This window comes from Phoxinus phoxinus, assembly GCF_949152265.1.
Source record: "Phoxinus phoxinus genome assembly, chromosome: 8".
In the NCBI taxonomy this organism is placed as follows: domain Eukaryota; kingdom Metazoa; phylum Chordata; class Actinopteri; order Cypriniformes; family Leuciscidae; genus Phoxinus; species Phoxinus phoxinus.
Window position 1 is genome coordinate 31928139 of NC_136883.1, and position 21894 is coordinate 31950032.

A 21894-nucleotide genomic window follows, 5' to 3' on the forward strand; every position below is an offset into this window, starting at 1 on the left:
GCAGCTGAGTCGACACTTTTAGAGAAAACACTTGTTTATTAATAAAAATCAATACACGCGTCACCGGATTTACAGATGCACGCACACATATTATTTCGAAATAACGAGATATTGTGTTGAAATAACATTATTATTAATAATAGCCTACATCTTTGTTAAAATAATTTAACAAATGAACGTAAACTATTTCATTTTTAGATGTGAACTTAGTTCATTTAAAAAAAAAAAAAGAACTATGAACATGAACTAGTTCATTATCATCTGTGTGAACTGAACTTTGAGCTAGTTCTTTTTAAGTATGAACTGGCACAACACTGATCGCGATGCTGAGCTACAGTGAAATGATAGAAAAGACATGATCTGTGTTAGCAATTCGCCTCATTCGCGCAAACTGGATGCGCGTTGCTATGCGCCAAGAGAGATTCATAGACGGATGTAACGGAGAGATTTTATTATTTTAAAATGTATTCTTTTTCTAAATAAAACATCGTTCAGACTCAGATAATAAATCAAATAAATAGCCTAAATTTTATTTTTATTTTTTTTATTTTTTGGGGGAAATAATGCAAGTTATTTATTCTTTTTGTGCGGCCCGGTACCAAATGACCCACGGACCGGTACCGGTCCGCGGCCCGGGGGTTGGGGACCGTTGCTTTAAATAAACTAAATAAATTCCAAGGCCGGTAAAAAAAGGGGGTAAAACTGAAGTGTACATCATGCCAACACGCACAGAACCCTGACCTGCACCCCCCGCTTCGCACACAGTAAAGAGGACAGCTTGCTCCACAGATGGCCAAGACGAGAGAGGTGGTAGGGGGCTACGGGGGAAATTCTTATGCACAGCCACTTATATAGAGAAAGAGTGTGTGAGAATATAGCGTATGTGAAGGTATGTGGAAGCCCTTCAGCGTTTGGACTTTGACCCCTCATTATGTTCCAGACCTCTGGACGCAGTTATTTGTGGCACTGCATTGAATCAAAGCCAAGCTTAGGGTCAACGTTAATAAATCTAACTTTACTAAACTTTTGCAACCTTGAAACGTAAATATTTTTGGATAATATTGGACTCCATGAATGGGTGTTCAGAAAAGGTTGGGAAACTCTTTTGAAAAGGTACACTGAAATGAATGGCCTGTGTGGAATGTGAGATTGGCTGGAATTAAATTTATCAGATTACTCCATTCACAACCTTTTTTCATTTTCTGTTTGGTGTTATTAAATAAAAAATGCCTTATGGTTTGAATATGGATTCTGAATTTAGTTCAAATTGAAGTTATATATGTAAATGTATATGATGTGTGTGTAGATATGGGAATACCGGTACTTATAGTTGTGGATGTGTTGGGTGTGTGTATGTGGTTGGTAAATGGAATATTGTGTCATGTTGTAGTGGTCTTTAAGAACTTATTTATACCTCATTGTTTAGTTTGTCGTGGAGATGTAATGTGATATACAGATCAGTCTGTGACCTTAATTGTTGTAATTTCTCAAGACAGGCTTGTTAACCAATTAGAACACAGATTGTGATGCTAGCATTTTCGTCTGCGAGCAATTACTGACCTTATTATGATGTTGTACCTTGACAAGGGTTTATTGCTGAAATGTTAAAAATAAACTTACAAGTGAGTGTGCGGTTATATTCGTCTTTTTAATGGTGTTATTGAATTAAAACAATTATTCTTGTTTTGGAGAGGTGAGGATATTTGCTGACCTCCAAATTTGAAAGCCCGACAGAAAAAATAGCATACATTTGAAGAGCTTTGAAAGAAAATGTTAGCATGTTGTTTTCAAGAGCAAGAGTGCAAAAATGTGCACAACTGAGGGACAAAGATATTTGAGAAAAAGCAGAACAATACAGAATTATCATTAAGATATCTGTTTAAGTATTTTTCACAGTTAAAAGTTAGTGTTTTGTTTCAAGTATACATTTATAATCTCCCAGGATCCTCAGTGTCAGGTATTCGGTTTGCAGGCATAGATTAAAATGAGTGGCATCCATGGTCCAAGGAGCCAGGCCTGGCTGGAATGTCTTCAGCCTTCTTTAGAGTGGTGGCATGTGTCCTTGTGTCAGCTGGGGTAAGGAGGTCACAGCTCGTCGATGCAGCAGGGGGTACAGGGGCTTTTGTAAAGCAGCCTTTGCAATCTGTCCCTCTCTTCAGGGCTGAACTTAATGGCCATGTAGCTGCTGTGATTGTGACTCTTGGCCAGCTGTCATGGCGCAGGGCAACACAGTCAGACGGTCACCGCTCCCCTATTGTTTCCCTTCCACACCAGGGAGTGTTTCTCTCTTTGTGACATCATCATTACAGGCACTTCACCCCGCCCCCCCCAGAGATTGTTGTGACAGCTGGAGGCCCGAACACACCCACTCTCTATGACCAGACCCTTTCAGCTATATTGATGAGGGATGGATGATGGCGGTCCACCATATGTGCCATCTTCACTCCCCAGAGCAGCACTCATTGATAATTCACATTATTGATCGATGGTCATTACGACCGGCCCTTCAGAGGCTCTCAGCGGGATGGAATGACTATTACTTAAAGCTAAGCACAGGTCTGAGAGGGCATTGAAATTAAACACGGGGTGTACTGTACTAAAGGACCGCTGTGTGGGCAATATTGATGTGTAAATAGTCTCTGACAGCGACCTGTAAGCAATAACAGAATGTTATTCTATGGTTGTCGCACAGTGATATACACAGTTTGTGAACAGGTCATAACTGTTAGTGTATTGTGTATTTTTGCATGGTTGGAACGGTGTATTGACCAATCCGTATCCAGGACTGTGACTACTTTATGAATTATACAACAGCTCTGAATGTGGCTGATTAGATAAATAGATAGATAGATAGATAGATAGATAGATAGATAGATAGATAGATAGATCGATAGATAGATAGATAGATAGATAGATAGATAGATAGATAGATAGATAGATAGATAGATAGATAGATAGATATAACTCAACTAGATATATTAATGTATGGATAGATATGTAAATAACTTGAAAGATAGGTACTATAGATAGATAGATAGATAGATAGATAGATAGATAGATAGATAGATAGAGATGGATAGAGATAGATAGATAGATATAACTCAACTAGATATATTAATGTATGGATAGATATGTAAATAACTTGAAAGATAGGTACTATAGATAGATAGATAGATAGATAGATAGATAGATAGATAGATAGATAGATAGATAGATAGATAGATAGATAGATAGATAGATACATCTAGATCGAACTCAACTATATATATTCATGTATGGATAGATATGTAAATAACTGGATTGATAGATTCTAACTAAACTCTGTCAGTCTAAGTGAAAATGCAGAGTGTGGTGGTACCGGAGGTCGTGTATGTGTGGAAGTGTCAGATGAAACACCTGCAGTTCATCTTAATGTGTGTGAAAGTGTGTACAGCACCGTGGAGAATGCAGCCATTTACCACAGCAGTGTCGGAGAGAGAGGTCGTGAATATGTGGATGTTCTGGAGACAGGGACAGGGTGGTCCACGGGTCACAGGGTTTATCCAATAAATCACACCAATAACACGCTTTTACCTCACCAACAAAAAAATCTGAAGGAATTTATCATCGATTTTGCAATGCCATTTGGAAAAAAAGGGCAAGAATCAGGCAGAGGGGTGAGATGTGAATAGAGAGCGAGAGAGAGAAGGATGAGAATTAACAGTGACAGATTGCCAGCTTTCTTTAATGAGAACGGCTTAATTGGATGGTTAGCAGGGATCTAAAGTGACAGTCTGTGTGAGTGGGAGAGTAAATATAAATGCAAGATCTCTGGGATTTTCATTTGCCTACTGTCTTCTTTATTTATGTTGCACTTTCCGTTCACGACAAGCAACACTGCAAAGTGCTGGGTAGACAGTATAGTTCTTTTAAATGCATTTTACATGTGTGCACATGTGCCTTCCATTGTGCTCGCCTTGTCGTCGCTCGTGCCTGGTTACCATAGTCACTAGATTTAATCTAACAAAGCATGAACGCCTCACAAAGAAAAGCTTCATTGAGTCTGTGTGGTTAATCAGCACTGCTCTGTCCTCCCTGACTGTAAGTGAAGACTCTTGCTTATCAAAAATGAGAAATTATGTTATGCACAAAATATTAAGCACATTTGAAGGACCATAAAGATTATTTTTTCCATTTTTAAATGTAGATTTACCACATTTCTTCCTTATATATTCATTATGTAATGCTTCCATAACTTTTTAATGTTTTTGTAATTCCTATTCTCTGTGTTCATTCTCATTAGTGTAATGCAAGAAAAATGTATTACATTTTTTATATATCTGCAAAGGTAATCTACATAACTTCAAATTAGATTTATATGACTGCAAAGGTAATCTACATAAAAAAACTGCACAATTAAATATGCAATATAAACTGATTTGATAATTAATAATAAAATAAAATCTAATATCAGGCGACAAGATTTACAGTACTGATCTAAATGTAGAACTAGAGGAAATGACCATTAAACATCAAATTTCAACCAATATCAATTATTAAAAATATATTTAAAGGCCCTATTTTTTTTATTTTTTTTTGGGTGGTGTGGAATATGACCTGGTCATGTGAGATTCACCCCTTACTGGGATTCTTGAGAGACCTTTACCAATCTTTGCCTGTATCCATGATGCATGTGAGTAACTGTTGTTTAGTATGCGAGTAGTGACGCCCATACCCAAGGCTGGCACACTGCGTTCCTATAGACTGGCTGGTGTGAACTGATAAAGGGAGGAAAGAGAGTGAGAATGAAAGCGCAAGTAATCTCATTAACTCAGTGTTAGGAGTGAAGGCCAGCAATCATGTACAACTGGCCTGCGGGGAATCATGAAAACTACAGAAAGCTCACTCCACCCCAGATCATTACAGTACACACCTCACCTGTGCACACAAACCAATACCGCCCCGTCCATACATGTTTTATATCAAGGAGCAAATTCTTGTTTTAAAGAGGCCAGAGTGCATTACTAACATACTCGAGCAGTAAACCTCGTAAGGCCATTTGTTACAGTGATTTTGCTCTGCTTCATGCTGAACAAAACCTCTTGACGGCGGTATAATCACTCAGAGTCAGAACTATCAGTTTTATAAAACATAGGGTTGCACCATATTCAAATTCTTTACTATTTTGTCAAAAATAAATAAATAAAAATAAAAACTAATATTTGAAATGCTGCAAGTGAATTTAGGCATTACAGCATTATAATGTAAAGTATGAACAATGGATATTCATTTTGAGATTTGCTAAAGATTGCATTTCAAAGTGTTATTAGACTATTTGTGTTAATAAACATTAACTTCAAGACTGCAAAGGTAATCTACATAAAATTATTAAAGAAATGCACAATTTAATATCCAATATAAACTAATCCGATAGTTAATAATAATAAAATAAAATATAATATCAGCCAAAAAACTTTACAGTACTGATCTAATGTAAAAAAGAGGGAATGACGATTAAATATCAAATATTGACCGATGTCGATAAGAAAAATAATATATATTGGCTGATAACTATGGAAGCTTGTTTCTGCCACAGAATAAAAAAAATTTAAAAGATAATTGAGTTGATATTTCTCAGAATTTTAAACACAATTTATAACTTTATATCACGTCATTCTGAGAAAAAAGGTCAAAATGGTGTGAGAAAGTCAGAATTGCAAGATGTAAACTCACAATTGTGAGAGAAAAAAAGTAAAAATTGTGAGATTAAAAGTCCCAGTTACCTTTTTTATTTTTTATTTAGTGGCGGAAACAAGCTTCCATAGATACCTGATATTGTATGAATATCGCTGGCATAATATATCACACATTGCTAATATTACATATTCTGAGAGAATGCTGGACGATAAAATGTAACTATATTATCACCCAACTCTATATAAAGTTGTTATATATATAAGTATGTCCAACTTTATCCGCATACACACATTGCCCAGCTCTAATCTAAACTCTGTGTATTGTGAAAAGTGCTGTACAAATAAATTTGACTTGACATGCGTTAGCTGCATTATGCTACAATCCTTGTGAAGGAGTTGGACATCCTGAACAGCTCATCTGAGTCTGTGTTGTGATTGGTATTATGTCTCAGGCATTGTACAAATATGGGGTCGTAGCTTGTTTTCTTTTCCCAGGCGCACACGGTCGACACGGTCCTCGAAGCGTAAGACAGAAGGTAAACAGGCAGACAAAAGGGTGGCCCCTGTTCCCACGGTGACCTCTGAGACCCCAGATTTGTTGTAGTAGTCTGTGTTAACCTGGTGTGAACGGCACCATCAGGGCAGCATCTGTATCCTCCTTTATGTGCCCAGCCATTCCACGGCCTCATGCAGTTGTCTTTCTCTGTTTTAGGTTGTTGTTCCCACACGGGTTGGTCAAATGTACGTGTATGACATGGGGAAAAGTGAACAGGATGAGTATGACGTCCCCAGACACCTTCCACCCACCCAGGATATCTATGACGTGCCGCCCACCCGCACCCAGTACAATCAACAGGTAAAAGAGTTCACCTGATCAAACTCATCACATGACTCTGTGTGCACTGATTATGTCAATGTGTTGAGCTTCATATTTACTTTAATGTCCTTGTGGAGAGCATTAGGCTGTAGGTTATTCGATATCTAGTAATTTGTGGATGAGCCAGTTGAAAATCGTTATTGATGATAATAGCCTTTAAGTGTATCTCAGATGTCTGCAGTGTGTGTGTGTGTGTGTGTGTGTGTGTGTGTGTGTGTGTGTGTGTGTGTGTGAGAGTGTGTGAGAGTGTGTGAGAGTGTGATAGATGATTAATAATACAAGCAATGAGAATATTATTTATTTATTTATTTAGCTCCTTTTTTTAGCATGCTCTCTCTTTTGTTTGATTTATCATGCTCTTTTGTTCAGGTCTTTCATTTTCTTCTTTCATTATTTTGCTTTGTTTTTGTCACTCTTTTTAATTCTCTTCACTTTTTCTAGGCCTTTTTACGTGATTTTGATTTCTTTCACACATTTGTTTGTCTTTTTTTTCCATTTTCATTCTCCTTTTTGACTGACAAATCTTCTATTTCTTGAACTCTTGCTTTCACACTTTCACTTTAATTTGTTCTTTCCTTTATTGTTCTTGCTTTCAGTTCTTGCTGTCTTTTCTCTCTCTTTCTGTCTTCCTTTCATTTTCACTCTTTTGCTCACTCTTTTTTTCCTGCATCCTTATATTTCTGTTGGCTCGATGATTGCATGCCTATTTTTAGATGAGGTCATGCATTACTTGCAGTGGAAGTAGATATTTCAGTGTCTGGAGGCATTTCAAAAAGAAGGTCAGCATTGTGCGTGTGTGAAGCAGAATATCCTGAGACCGCTGTGTGCGCACACATGTGCAGTGTGTGTATACGAGATAGAATGTGCTGTCAGCGACATCAGTCCTTCAATGCAGCACACACACACACACACACACACACACACACACACACACACACACACACACACACACACACAGTACACAACCCTGGGGGAGAAAGAGACAGACAAAGCCTGGCTCACGGCAAAGGCCATGAATACCCAGTCCACATAATTCCAGCACACATGCAGCCTTCAGCAGAGCCATACACAGGGAATGAGAGAAACATGGATGAAGGCAATGACCAGAACACATGCTGTAAATGACAGAGCAGTGGACTAAACAGAGCAGATAAGATGAGGCACATCACTCGTCATTTTGTGGCCAAAACACAACATTAGAAGTAATGTAAAAACACAAATGGTGTAAAACAAACATAAACTAAGATTGAACTGTGGCTGATAATAACATTGTGTATTGGCACATGCTGTTTGTTCACTAAAGTCATCTAATTTGCCAATCTCAACTATTGCATCAAGTCAAGTCACCTTTTTTTATATTGCGCTTTGTACAATACAAATTGTTTCAATTCAGCGTCACAGTAATAAACTGGAAAATAATGATCAACGATGCAAACTTCATATATGAGACAAATTAAAATTTTGATGTAAAGCAAGTGTGCCGCGCAAGTCCTGAAAAGTGAGGCCAAAGCATTTGAATCGCCCCCTGGTGGCTGGCTGCAGTATAGGTCATAAACCCCACCCTCTCCATGTAATTGACTGGGACGCTAACCTTTCAAAAAATAAATAAAAATCAAAGCTGGTTTCTGTCATTTTAGGTAGTTCTCATCATGTAGACTTATGTTCATTTTCCCAATAAGTTTGGTTTTAGTATTTTGATGCTATAAAACACCCCGTTTTATAGCATCAAAATACTAAAACCTTAGTGGGTAGACTTACTAAAAAGTAAGTCATGATTGACGGGAATGTGTGCGGGACCTTGATGCCATGGCTCCACCTCTGGATCACTGCTGCGCAAACTCTGGGTCCGAACCACGTAATCGGCAACAACCGTTACTGGGATATTTTGGCTTAATTTTTCTACAGTGAAAGTGAGCAGAGACACACTGTAAATCTTTTTTTACCGTCTATGTGTATAGCAGCTCTACAGAAGACAGTAGTGTCCTTATTCAGCTCAAGTCAAAAACAGTGTAAAGTTTATCAATCATGAAATGAGTTAAATCCCGCTATAAACAGCTCTACAGAAGACCGTGTCGTAATTTAGTTTAGTCAGTTCAATACCAGTGTCAATGATGCAAAATTCGTCAATTATGAAACAAAGTCAATTCAGCTATAAAGCAAAACATCATTTAGCTCAATTCAGTTCAAGTTTTGTTCTCATCCAGTGCGATCAAATCTCTCAATTTTTCATGCCGACAAAAAACGCTGCAAGCCAAAACACTTTCTTCCCAAAATTGCTCCAAATATTCATTGTAACAAATCACCATCTCTCAGATTAGAGCGATACAGAGCAAAAAAAAAACACAGTCGTTTAATCAAATGGAGCTGGCGGAGCGGCTGCTGGATGCTCAGTGAGAGGTTTTGGTATTCATGGTTTCTCCTGCCTCCGTCTCTGGCTGCGGGCTCTCCTGGGGACGCACAACAGATTGAGAGCCATTGTTTGTCCAGCATTATAAATGCTAATGGCGTTTGTGTAAGGATGTGTGTGTGTATGTGTGTGATTGGAGCAGTATTGATAGAAGTGTAGAGTGGACATGACTTCAGAAATCTCTAGTACACATTAAGGACATGAATTGTGAAAATTTGTGCTCCTTACATGAGTTGTAAATTGTTTAAATCAGTGGATGTTTGACAGTTGCGCAGAACTAATATTATTTTGAACTATAATATTTAAAAACATTTTCACTTTGTATGCAACACATTTCTGTTATAAACAATGATTATTGCTTCCAGCAGGCGTCAAGAGCTCTGGAGAGCAATAAATGATGAAGGAATGGTATTTTGGTATCGGTAATGCTTGAAATGGGACATTTTATTTCCATAAAATGCCATTATGTATTATATGACATCAAGACATCTATGCCAAACAGCTGCATTCATTGTGATACAATTTTTATGCCATTATAACCCTTAGAGGGCAGTTTGTGAACCGCTGGTTTAAATTATTAGTGCATATAAGTATTAAAATAAAATGTACTATTGAAATGTACCAGTCCCAGAGTGTGTGTGACATTAACTCTATCTCAGACAAGATTAGACTTTAATCCAAATTCCCTTGACCTCATTTCACCCATATCAAATGCAGTAGTGGAAAAATCAAACTTTTACTGCTAGCACTATAAAACATTTATTGGGTTTTAATCCTTTACTAACATTCAAGCGCTGTGGGTCTTTGTGTGTGTGTGTGTGTGTGTGTGTGTGTGTGTGTGTGTGTGTGTGTGTGCGTGTGTGTGTGTGCGTGTGCGTGTGCATGTGGTTATTTTTTCTCGTTTGTACCAGTTGAGCTGCAGGCATTATATGATATTTATATCAGTCGTCACAGGTTTGACAGAACATTGGGACAGGAAGTCACACTTCATTTATAGCACATTCTGAAACTCGAGTCAGTGCTGTTTTTGTATTGATGAGAGCGCATGGGTATCTCTGTGTCATATACATTATAAAAACGATCAAATCTGTCGGGAGGTTTATTTAACTATAGCTTGGGGGCAACTTTGTGCTCAGAAATTAGCTAAATCTGACAAAACCTCTTGTTAGAGAGATCCGATGACATCCACAAATATAAATTGATTTAATTAAATAAATACTATTATCATAAAATGAAATAAAAAAAAGTGTTCTTTTAGGGGAAGTGGTAGGGTTAAGTTTGGGGGTAGTTACTAGTATTTATAATTAGCGTTACATTAAAAAATTTTTTAATAAAAGTAAATGAATGATATGCCCTTATTTAGATTATATAAATAAATAAATAAGTAAATGTGTATGTAGTACATATGTTTTTGTAATAATACATGAATATACACTAAAAATGTGGGGTCAGTAAGATTTTTTAAATCTTTTTTTTTTAAAGAAATTACTTTTATTGAGCAAGGACAAATTGAATTGATCAAGAGTGGTAGTAAAGACATTATAATGTTTCAAAATATTTATATTTCAAATAAATGCTGTTCTTTTGAAAAAAAAAGAATGCACAACAATATTCAGCAGTGCAGCTGTTTTCAACATTGATAGTCATAAGAAATGTTTCTTGAGCATCAAATCTAAAGGATCATGTGACATTGGAGCAATGGCTGCCAATCAGCTTTGCCTTCACATAAATAAATGACATTTGATTAATATTAAATTAGAAAGTACTGTAATAGTATTTCAATATATTACAGTTTTTACTGTAATTTTAATCAAATATTTTCTCTTGGTGTTGAAAATGCAAATTTCCATGAAGAAATGGAAGTCTTTGGTCGCTCTGCAATGCATACAGTACCTCCACTCTTTCCACAAAAAAAGAGCTCTTTAACTGTCACCCATGATCAGCGACTGACCACAGAGCCACTGAACAGGTATTAGAAAGAGAGGGATGGTGGGTGAAGGTGGAGGTCAGCATCTCTGCAGCACTGCTGATTTCCTCCAGCTGTTCCTGTCTGAGATTGTGCTCCTGTAATCTCTCCACATCAGTGGGAGTGTGTCCTCTATTGTGTATAATTGTGTTCTCTCCGACATGCACAAAAAACTATGGACAGAAGGAAGAGGGAGGAAAAAGACAAATGGGGCTTTCGCACTGGGTTATAGGAACTCAGTTATAGGAACTAGCCACCAGTGCGGTTCCCCAGAACGAAATTTTCCCCTTGGGCAATTTTCCTGGATGCATTTGCACTTCCAGTAGGAACTCTGAAGTGACTTTAGCCCGGCCGAAGTCATTTAGGCACGGCATTCAACAATGTCAACAACTGGAGGTTGAAGGACTTTGTGATCAGAGCTGTGTTTTTGTGTGTGTCATGAGTTTCGTGACACACGTTTTTTTTAAATGGCGGGTGCCAGTGTAGTGCCGGATTTTGTGACCTACCGAATTGTGTGACCCTAGTAGGCACTGTAGTGACTGTAGGGTACGGATTAGGATTGGGATTAGGAGTAGGTTTGATTAGCGCAATACAGCGCCTACTATGGTCACAGAATTCAGCGCACCAGTGATTCGTATGGCATGCGTTCGGCCAATCAACGTACACTTACGTCACTGGTAGTTCCTATTGTGCGGGTTTGGCCATACTCTGACGTAGGAGATCATTTAGTCCCCCAAAAGGCGTTCCTATAACTAAAATAGTTCCCAGTTCCTGCAGTATGAACATGCCAAAAAGCGGGTGCTTCCACCAATAGGAACTATGGAAACATTCCTCCAGTGCACCTAAAAAAAGTACAATGTATGTAGGAGAAGGTAGAGAGGAATCAGGGGCCCTGGGGTGTCAAATAAACGAGAGAAACAGACAGAAAGAAATACCCAGCCAATCCCTGGGCCTTGCTTCGACATTGCAGACATATTAAACTGCATTCAACTAACACAAATTGTTTGATTAAATGGCTCTTTCCTTTTCAGGTCAGATCTACGTATAGTCACTGATTTATTCTGTTACAAGATTAATTATGTCATTATACTGACATAATCTGACATTCTTCTGTCTTAATTGTGTATTTAATTCATTTATTTAACTAGTAAATGAGTTTTATGTCTTTTTGACCCTGTTCCTTTTTCTCTGGGCCACAGGTTTATGATACTCCTCCAATGGCAATGAAAGGCCCACCCAGTAGAGATGGTCAGGATATCTATGACACTCCACCTAGTGTGGACAAGAGCCAGCTGCACTACCAACAAACGGTAACATTTATTCTTTGTCTCCATGCATGACTGACACAAATCAATTACTCTAGTTTTATGTACACCAAGTATATTCAAGTATATATGTACACGTTCAAGTATATCTTAAGCATACTAATATCAACGTACTAGAAGTATACTTGTAAGTGTACTGTTTCAAAACTACTGTACTTATAACTAAATTGACCCACTTTTAGTGTATAAAAGTATACCTTTAAGCATACTGTAAGTGTAACAATAGTAAACTGAGTACACAACTAGTTTTTGCAACTATACTACAATTGAACTTATAGGTATGCTTTACTAGTCAAATGCTTTAGTTTAGGAAAGTACACTTTGAAGTATACTCTATGTTAACTAGTTTAGTAGTTTTATACTGCAGGCATACTTGCACATTTTCTTTAAGCAATCGTAATTATAGTTCACTTATTTATATATTATTTTTGTACTTTAAGTACACTATTATGTTCCTATTTAGGTATAAATATTTATATTTGAAATATACCTTTAACTGTACTTTAACTCTTTCCATTTTAAAAACATTTTATTCTAGCTTCATGCATCCCTTTTTTTTATCAACACTTGAATGTGGGTAAGTTTCATAAAAAAGAGCTACATTTTAAACAAAAGCAGAGAAAATAGCATTTTTGTCAAAGACTACGACCGCATCGGATTCAGAACGATGATCAAAACATAGATGGAGTAGATCGAGTCCATCAACACCCCAAAGCTTCACAGTCGTTTCCTCTCCATGGGTTCGACGTTTCATTTGGTAACGTTAGGCAGTTTTTAACTTGTATGCTGATTAATGTTTGATGACCACGTTATTTTACATTTGCATAAGCAATCTTCCATCACTTGTTTCTGCTTCTTTTTCACCTGTGTTTTGATCAGGAGATTCTGTACTAGAAGATGCGTAATATGCCCCCTACTGTATAACAGTGAAAACATGGATAGCCTGAGAATTCAGTCAATGGTCAAAATAGTCCAAATTTAAGTAGATTTGAAGTAAATTCCTATGACTACACAAACATTCAGATACTCCGAATTAGGAGCATATCTGTTTTCTTTATAAATCAATATTTTCAAACAATGTAAGTTTATAAGACAGTATGTAAAACTATGTAAAAAAAGTATTTAATAGGCTACTCAATCAAAAGAGTTATTAACACAACTACGAGCCAAATAATAATTAATTATACTTTTAGTATATTTCGATCAAAAGATTGAGTACAAGTATAAGCCAAGTATACTTTTCTGCTTTTCTGTCAGTATAAGTCAAGTACATAAAGTATATTTCTGAGAAGTACATAAAAAGTAGACTGAAAGTATACTTTCTTTTTTTTTAGTTCAAAAGAAGTATAATAATAGCACTATAATAATAGCCCACTTGAATAAACTTATTCTCGTAAGGTGAGATCTGAATTCCCTGAAACAAAACAAAATGACAGAATGCATTCGGATTAGGCCCTGTAAGCAATTTCAGTCATTTTGCTAGCTTTAGTCAGACTTAGCAAATTCATTTACCACTCACTTCAAAAACATGTTGCCCCTCCAAACCTCTGCCCACTACTGACATCTCAGCTAACCCAATGAAAGTGAAAACTAGAATGTAAATTAATTCACAAGCAGAAGGAATTTCTGATCGGCTAGTCAGTCACATTTTCAGTGATATCTGTCAGATAACATTTTATGCAAACTGTTCCAAAAAAAAAAAAAAAGCACTTGGAGCCCCTTCAAACAAGTGTTTATTCAGCAAATGCTTAAATTAGTTCTAGCCATCTCATTGCCATGTTGGTTACTGACCAATTTTATTTTCACATTTAGATAACTTTTCTATCATCTTATGCGTACTTGCACTTGATCTTTAAAAACACGAATCGTTTAAATGTAATCTAATGTAAAATGTAAAAGTTAAATGTAATCTTTAGCAAATAAAAAAAACAATTATTCATTTTCATACTGTACTGTTGTGGTGCCTAAATTCACTTGTAACATTTAAAATGATTGGCTAATTATCAACAGTATCGGCCAGAATTTTAATATCAGTACATCCCTAATGAGTTTGGTTATGATTATACCAGGCTAGTTTTGGTAAACACATTATTCCTCTTTACAGGTATATGACATTCCTCCATCTGTCAGCAAAGATGTTCCAGATGGACCAATCAGGGAGGAAACGTACGACGTTCCTCCTCACTTTGCCAAGATGAAGAGCCTAGAGAACCAGAACCAGGCTTTTATGTCTCAGATCCCTGGTGGTCCTGAGCCTCCCATACCAGAGGACGTGTATGATGTTCCTCCACCTCAGCTTGTAGCGAAACGGCAGCCTGAGGGCCAGGAGATCTATGACATCCCTGCCAGCCTGCGAAAGAGTGGCCTACAGGACCACCACCCTGCAGATGTGTACGACTTCCCCCGCGAGCGGCCGCCAGTTGAAGAATCGGGCGACTACATCTACGATGTGCCTCCTCAGGTGGTGCGCGACGCAGCGGCCACAGAGGAGCTAACGGTCAGCTTCAAGCGCCTGTCGGCGTCCAGCACAGGAAGCACTCGGAGTAACCACTCCACGTCCTCTCTGGACATGGTGCCGGTGCGTGAATCTTCTGGGCCGGGTCGCCTGCTGCTCTTGGATCTGGACCAGGCCATGGAGCGGCTGTCCCGTCATCAACAGGCCGTAGAGAGCTCCGTGTCCCTCCTAATGTCATTCATCAGTGGGAACTGGCGCAGCCCCACTCAGATGGAGTCCAACCTCCCTGCCATCCGACAGGCCGTGGAGCGCATTCGCGTGGCTGTCCGGGACCTGCTGGAGTTCGCTAGAGGTGCCGTGGCCAACGCCACCCAGGCCACTGACCGCACGCTGCAGACCAAGCTCGGCAAGCAGGTGCAGAAGATGGAAGAGGCCTTCCAAGGTCTGGTGAGGTACAGTCAGGCACTGGACTCTCTGGGCTGGTCCCCTACAGCCTTGATGGCACCATCTACAGGCACCGGTGGGGACGACCTAGACCGGCTGGTCATGTGTGCCCGCGGCGTGCCCGATGACACCAAGCAGTTAGCATCGTTTCTCCATGGCAATGCCTCTTTGCTCTTCAAACGGACAAACAAGCAGCAGCAGCTACCGTTGCCACCCGTGCCCCATACTCCAGACATGCTGGGTCAGCTGACCAACAACAACAACATCTCAGCCTATCAGTCAGGCACACCTGAACGGGCCAACATCCAGTCCCGCCCGTTACCCTCCCCTCCCAAATTCTCAGCTGAGGAAGAGACTCCAGACAGGCCGCACGAGACGACAGAGGAAGGCTGGATGGAGGACTACGATTATGTCCATTTGCAGGTACGCTAAAAAATGCAATCATCACAAAATGTTCATTTGTTTCCTTTTGAGAACAAGATCCAGGTGTATGTTCTCAGCCAGCAATATGATCATTGATCTGCGCTGTACCTGTAATCCCCACCGTGCCGAGCCTCAGGCGTTTTCATCAGTCACTGCGATTGCATGTGCAGACCTGCTCTTCCTCAAAGCCCACATACATCTTTCTTTAGCAACAGCTGTTGTGTCTGCTGTGTGTTCTGTCAAAAGTGTTGCTGAAACTGTGCAGATAAGATTAATTCTGTTTAGTCACACAGATATCTCTTCATATTTCAGATGTCATGCAAATTATACTTTTTATTATAAACTGTATGATAACTTAGTATTTAAAAACAATGTAATACACAGTAATGCACTTGGCTGAGAAATCAGAGGGGGCACAAATGACTTCTGTAATTTCCACAACTGAAAATGGCTGAGTTTCACTGTGATATTATACTGCCCCCCAATGGATTGAATGGAAACTTTTTAGTGCACATTGTTTGAAGTCAAATAATGGATGGATGGATGGGATGCACATGCACTTTTGTTTTTTAAAGAATGGTGGGAACAGTTGCATGCCGGTTGTGACTTCATGTAATAGCAAAGGCTTATCTTATGAATATTAATTTGGTTATGCACAAATAATTGAGCATGATCTTGTTCTCTTTAAATCAAATCAAATTGACACATTTTTGAACATGCATTACAAACTGTAATTCACCCATCTATTCATAGACTGTAAATTATTTATTCATAAAAAAATATATTTTAACTTTCTATTTCAGGGTAAAGAAGAGTTTGAAAAGCACCAAAGACAGCTGATGGAGAAAGGGAGCATCAAACACAATAAGGCTGTGCTGGAACAGCAACAGGTATATGAGACTATAGTATTGAATACATGTACGGTAACACTTTACAATAAGGTTCATTAGTTAACATTAGTTAACTACATTAGTTAGCATGAACTAATAATGAACTGGACTTATACAGCATTTATTAATCTTTGTTCATGTTCATTTCAGCATTTACTAATACTTTATTGAAATCTTGTTAACATTAGATAATGCACTGTGAACTAACACGAACAAATAATGAACAGCTGTATTTTTATTAACAAACGTTAACAAAGATTAACAAATACAGTAGGGCTGCATAACGATTAATCGCAACTAATCTTTTGCAGAATAAAAGTTTTTGTTTACATCATATATGTGTGTGTACTGTGTATAGTAATTATGTATATATATAAATACACAAACATGTATGTATAATTTTAAGAAAAAAATCTATTTATATATTAAGTATTTATAATTATATATAATATAAATTATTTTTCAATATAAAAATGTATGTAAACATATAAATATTTTTTAAATATATACATGCATGTGTGTATTTATAAATACATAATTATTTTACACAGTACACATATGATGTAAACAAAAACTTTTATTCTGCAAACGATTAGTTGCGATAAATCGTTATGCAGCTCTAAAATACAGTAATGTATTTCTCATGGTTAGTTCATGTTAGTTAATACATTAACTAATGTTAATTAAATAATCTTATTGTAAAGTGTTACCACATTTATTTACATCCTTAATGCTTACTTGCTTACAAAGCCACTTGTTGGGCCTTTGAAACATTTAGCGGAGCTTCAGCTTTTTAACATTAGCATTGTTTGAATTTTCGTAACTGTATTTGGCACATGGCGTGGCATGAAATCTCAAAAACAAGACATGAACATGAACGTAGACTTACTAACCAATGACAACATGACACATGAGACAAGGGAACACATGGCAGAATCACATGACCGACATGGAAACATGACATGAAACATAAACAAAAACCAAGACGAGACCAAAGCGTGACACCTTACAAATATTACATTTTATATAAATAAGCATTTTATTATTCATGTATTTATTTATTTATACATGTACAATGTTCTTTGTTCATCTGTTAAATACAATATTATTCACTCGTGTCTCTAACCCACAACAGCTGAAGCAGTTTGAGCGGCTGGAGCAGGAAGTCTCTCGACCAATCAACAATGACATTTCGGGCTGGACTCCGCCCTCTCAGTACCCACAGACGCCGCGGGGCAAGCTGTGCATGGGCGACCGGCAGCTGCTGCTCTTTTACATGGAGCAGTGCGAGGCCAACATCACCACGCTCACCAACGCCATCGACGCGTTCTACTCCTCCATCAACAACAACCAGCCGCCCAAAATCTTTGTTGCCCACAGCAAATTCGTCATCCTCAGCGCTCACAAGCTCGTCTTTATCGGAGACACGCTCTCCAGGCAAGCCAAGTCTCCCGAGGTGCGCAACAGGGTGGCTCAGCACAGCAACACGCTCTGCGACAAGCTCAAAGACATTGTGGTGAGCACCAAGACCGCAGCCCTGCAGTACCCCTCGCCAGGGTCCGCCAGAGACATGACGGAGCGGGTGCGGGAGCTCGCGGGATGCACACAGCAGTTCCGTATGGCACTCAATCAGCTCCTGGCCATGTGAGTCAAGGGCTGAACGGGCCACGGAGCCTCTTTTAAACTCACTGGACAAACGTGCCCTGTGCCATGAGCTTTTTATCTCCAAAAAGGACAAACTCTTGAATGGGCAGAGCCATTGCTTGTAAATGAATCATTGTAAATATTTAAGTCGCTGTATGTAATGGGACGAACACAGACATTTGAGAATCTTTTTGAACAATGGAGGAGAAAGAGATGGAACATATCTAAAGAGTAGATTTAAGACATTATGCATTATTATAGCTAAACTGTAATTATTGCTCCGATTATTATAATTGTCATCATTATTATTATTATTATTATGAGATGCTGACTAAAGGTGTTTAAAATTTTAAACGTGTATGTAGAAGTACAACCATTTCCATCAAAGATCAGTTTTTTTTTTAATGAATTGTGCCTGTTGGAAGCTAAAATGGTGTTTAATGTTTATCCTCTTGCTGTTGTTCAAAGAGGCTGGGACAGTGTGAACGCAAAGCATGCTGGGAGTGAGCCGATTGACAGACGGGCTGCGTTTAAGTCCATTTTTTTATGCCCTTTCCTCGCTATCTTCCCTCCATCTTGTTCACTCGGATGCACGTCATTGCTTACACTGCACGAGTGCCCACTACTGGCGGAACCCTTGCATTGTGTTTAAAGGAAACACCCTAAGCCCTTGATCACTGGAATCCGCTATGGAGCTGATTTATTATTTACAGTTTTTTACTCATCAGTTTGTTCTACGGACCATTCTATAGGCCTGTATGTATGCTCGGGCTGTTGGAGAAAATATAAAAAATGACAAAAAATATAATACAATAAACTGTGTAACAAACAGTCAGCTTAAGTTAGCTACAAGTATTATACGGTTAAATGTCAAAATAACTGGGGGATGGGGGTAAATTAAGCGTGATCTGCTGTGACGTCACAATCATGTTGCATCGTGGTCTATGGATCTGCCTGAAGTGAACATATTGAGTAGACTCGCTCCCTCAGTCAAAATCGAGGGGGTGAGGGTCTGTCCAAATAATCTTGCCTGGTCCACTTGACGAAGTTGAACGCACTTCAAAATGGCGGCGGTGATTCCCCAGAGGGGAAGTGCTTAGAGTGTATATCTAAAGTTAAACGCAGCCATTCTTATTTGCGTTGAGAGATGTACCAATGCAAAGCGACAAAAGCAGTGGAGAACACATATTCCAATTTGGACCACTTTAGAAAAAAAAAAACGTAGTGAAAATGTCGTGCCTGTAAGCTCCACGAATGCCTGCTCATGGCTGTACCTCTCTGGCATGTTTTAGGCTAGTTTGAAACCTTATCATGTTATTGTTTGAGATCTGATTATGTCCAAGAGAAGAGTCAATATTCAGTCCTTCAGCCTCTTTTGACCTCGACTGTAGTGCCACTTCCTGCTGGACGGGTGCATCGTGGCAACAACTTCCCGAGAGTCGCTGATTTCATTTCTGTCTCAGAGATCGCATCACATCCAACATAGACTGAGGCGTGCAGTGCACAAGTGTACTATATCCAAAACCAGCTTCCTCCAATGCATCCGTTTCTGAATGGAGACCCGAACCACCTGCCTCAACCTCCCTCGCCTCGTCTTCTAGCTCCCCGTTGGTTGTATTCTAAATTTAAGAATATGTCAGAAAAAGTAGTTTAATGAAACTTATTAAACTTTTTAAGTACTGCAACATGTTGTTGTGCATATAGTCAAAATCCTTATCCAGTTGATAAAAAAGAAAGAAAAAAGAAGCATTTAAGCCAAACGGTGACCTGATGTATGTTGTACTGTTATTCTGTTTTCAAATCTGTGTTCAAGGATTTGAATGATATTGACATATATGTTACTGTAAATTGCATAACTGGAAATATATGTTTAATATATTTTCATTAAAAAAATAAATTCCAGTCTATCTTGCTATTAATCGTGTTTTTTGGTGATACAAGTGTATTTAAAACATATACATCTATACATTTTTAATTCAAACAGTTCTTAACCTAATACAGATGTACACTGATCACAAGCTGATCATCATGCCAACCACATGTCCGATACTCTTCTGTGGAACTTAACAAGGTGGTTAAACCGCCATGCAGTGTTTCCTTTATTGATTCTGTCAAGTAACTTTCATTTATATAGTGCTTTATAAAATACTGATTGTTTCAAAGCAACTTTACAGTGATGACAGGAAAATGATTCCGTGATGCAAACAGAGTTTATTTTAGCTGTACTCTAAACTAAAGAAAATAGTTTCATTGTTCAGCTGAAGTTCTGAGTTAGAGCATTTAGCGTCAGGGTTATGAAGCAAGGATGCACAGTGTGCACAGAGACAAGACAAAACCTGTCTGCTTTCTAGTATCATAGAGGATCAGCATTTATAAGACACTATAGCAGCAATGAAATCAATGTGCACTTACAATGGGGAATTTTTTTATTTGGACTTTTCTCTGCATGCTATTAGAGACATCTCTGCATGCTTTTGGATACAGTACCTTTATACCTGCATTATATGACTGACAGACAAGAATGGTTTGACCTAAAAATATCAAAATTGAATCTACTGCGGAGACAAAGACACCTACGTCTTGGATGCACTTCAGGTAAGCTAAAACATATCAAGATTTAATTTCAAAGCGAACTATCCCTTTAACGCAAGTAATTTCCAGTCACTTACCTAGCTGGGTATTTTCAGGCGCTGCGTAATATCATTGCGCCTGCTGCAACCATGGTATGGCAGCACTGTTCCTTGATGATTACGCAGAAATTAGAGTATAATTCATAGTCATATTGGCCTAGAAAATCGCAACTTTTCATTTTCTTACACAATGTAACTACATAAGAGTCAAGTTTTAAATAGGAAAACTATCTAAACTCTTTAGTCATCTTTTTGAGAGAGATGCTAACGGTCTAATCAGATTCAATGATCTATGCTAAAAGTGCTAACGCCAGACCTATGCGCCAGACCCGGAGATCGGCTGAATGGATTTGAAAACGGTAAAAGTCAACTGTTTAACTCTAGGGGAGTTGGGAAATGAGCCTATTTCCAAAAAAGTGGAGTGTTCCTTTAACCAAGATATGTTTATACTGATATTGTGCCTGTTATGTTTTATTCACGTTTACACTGTTGCTAATTATGTGTTACCTTTTACACTCTTCATATCGCAGTCCTGCAAAGATGACCGAAAAGCGAAAATGTACTCGCAATTGCTGTCCTGCGGCAAAACATGAGCAGTTGCGTTTTAGACCAGACATAATGGTGAGTGAGTGCGACCTGGACGCATCAGTGAATGGTGATATATTTTCCTAAATAAAATGACCCTGCCAGAAGAATAGTATGATAACTTTATTATGTCTGTTCCATCTGTCTGTATCATCTGTCGTAGATTTTTTTCTTAGTTTGATATACAGTTTACTATTTTATTCATTAAAAAAATCATCACACATATCAGTGAACTATTATGAGTGTTTACGCATGAGCATTAAGGTGAATTTAGCGTTTTATGACTTTTCAGTGTGGATGAGAAACTTTTGGAAAATGCTTGAAAACGCTAATGTGGACGGAGAGCTTTTTGAAACGAAAACGGCATTTCTTCAAAGGAAAATATTTTTTTTTTTACCAATAACACCTTTACAGACCTCTGGTGAGCTCCGAAGTTGTTAATCGATGGTATATGATTTTGTTTAAAGGACAATTCCGGTATTTAACACCTTGAGTCTATATTGTAGTTTGTTTTGGATGAACAAGAGTGGTGGACAACATTTTTTTGACAATAGTTCCTCTCTCGAGTTTTTG

The 21894-nt window shown here is 38.2% G+C and overlaps 1 protein-coding gene across 4 annotated transcripts in view; it reads left to right on the forward strand.

Moving 5' to 3' along the window:
* Positions 1-20008, forward strand: part of bcar1 (BCAR1 scaffold protein, Cas family member) — an 88543-nt gene extending 68535 nt beyond the window's left edge. For all 4 annotated transcript variants that reach the window (XM_079620378.1, XM_079620375.1, XM_079620376.1 and 1 more), the window contains 5 exons: positions 6388-6531; positions 12125-12235; positions 14355-15572; positions 16376-16462; positions 17598-20008. In XM_079620378.1, the coding sequence (XP_079476504.1) occupies positions 6388-6531; positions 12125-12235; positions 14355-15572; positions 16376-16462; positions 17598-18110 (2073 nt within the window). In that variant the 3' untranslated portion in view covers positions 18111-20008. The remainder of the gene's footprint in view (positions 1-6387; positions 6532-12124; positions 12236-14354; positions 15573-16375; positions 16463-17597) is intronic.
* The last annotated feature ends 1886 nt before the right edge of the window (positions 20009-21894 follow it).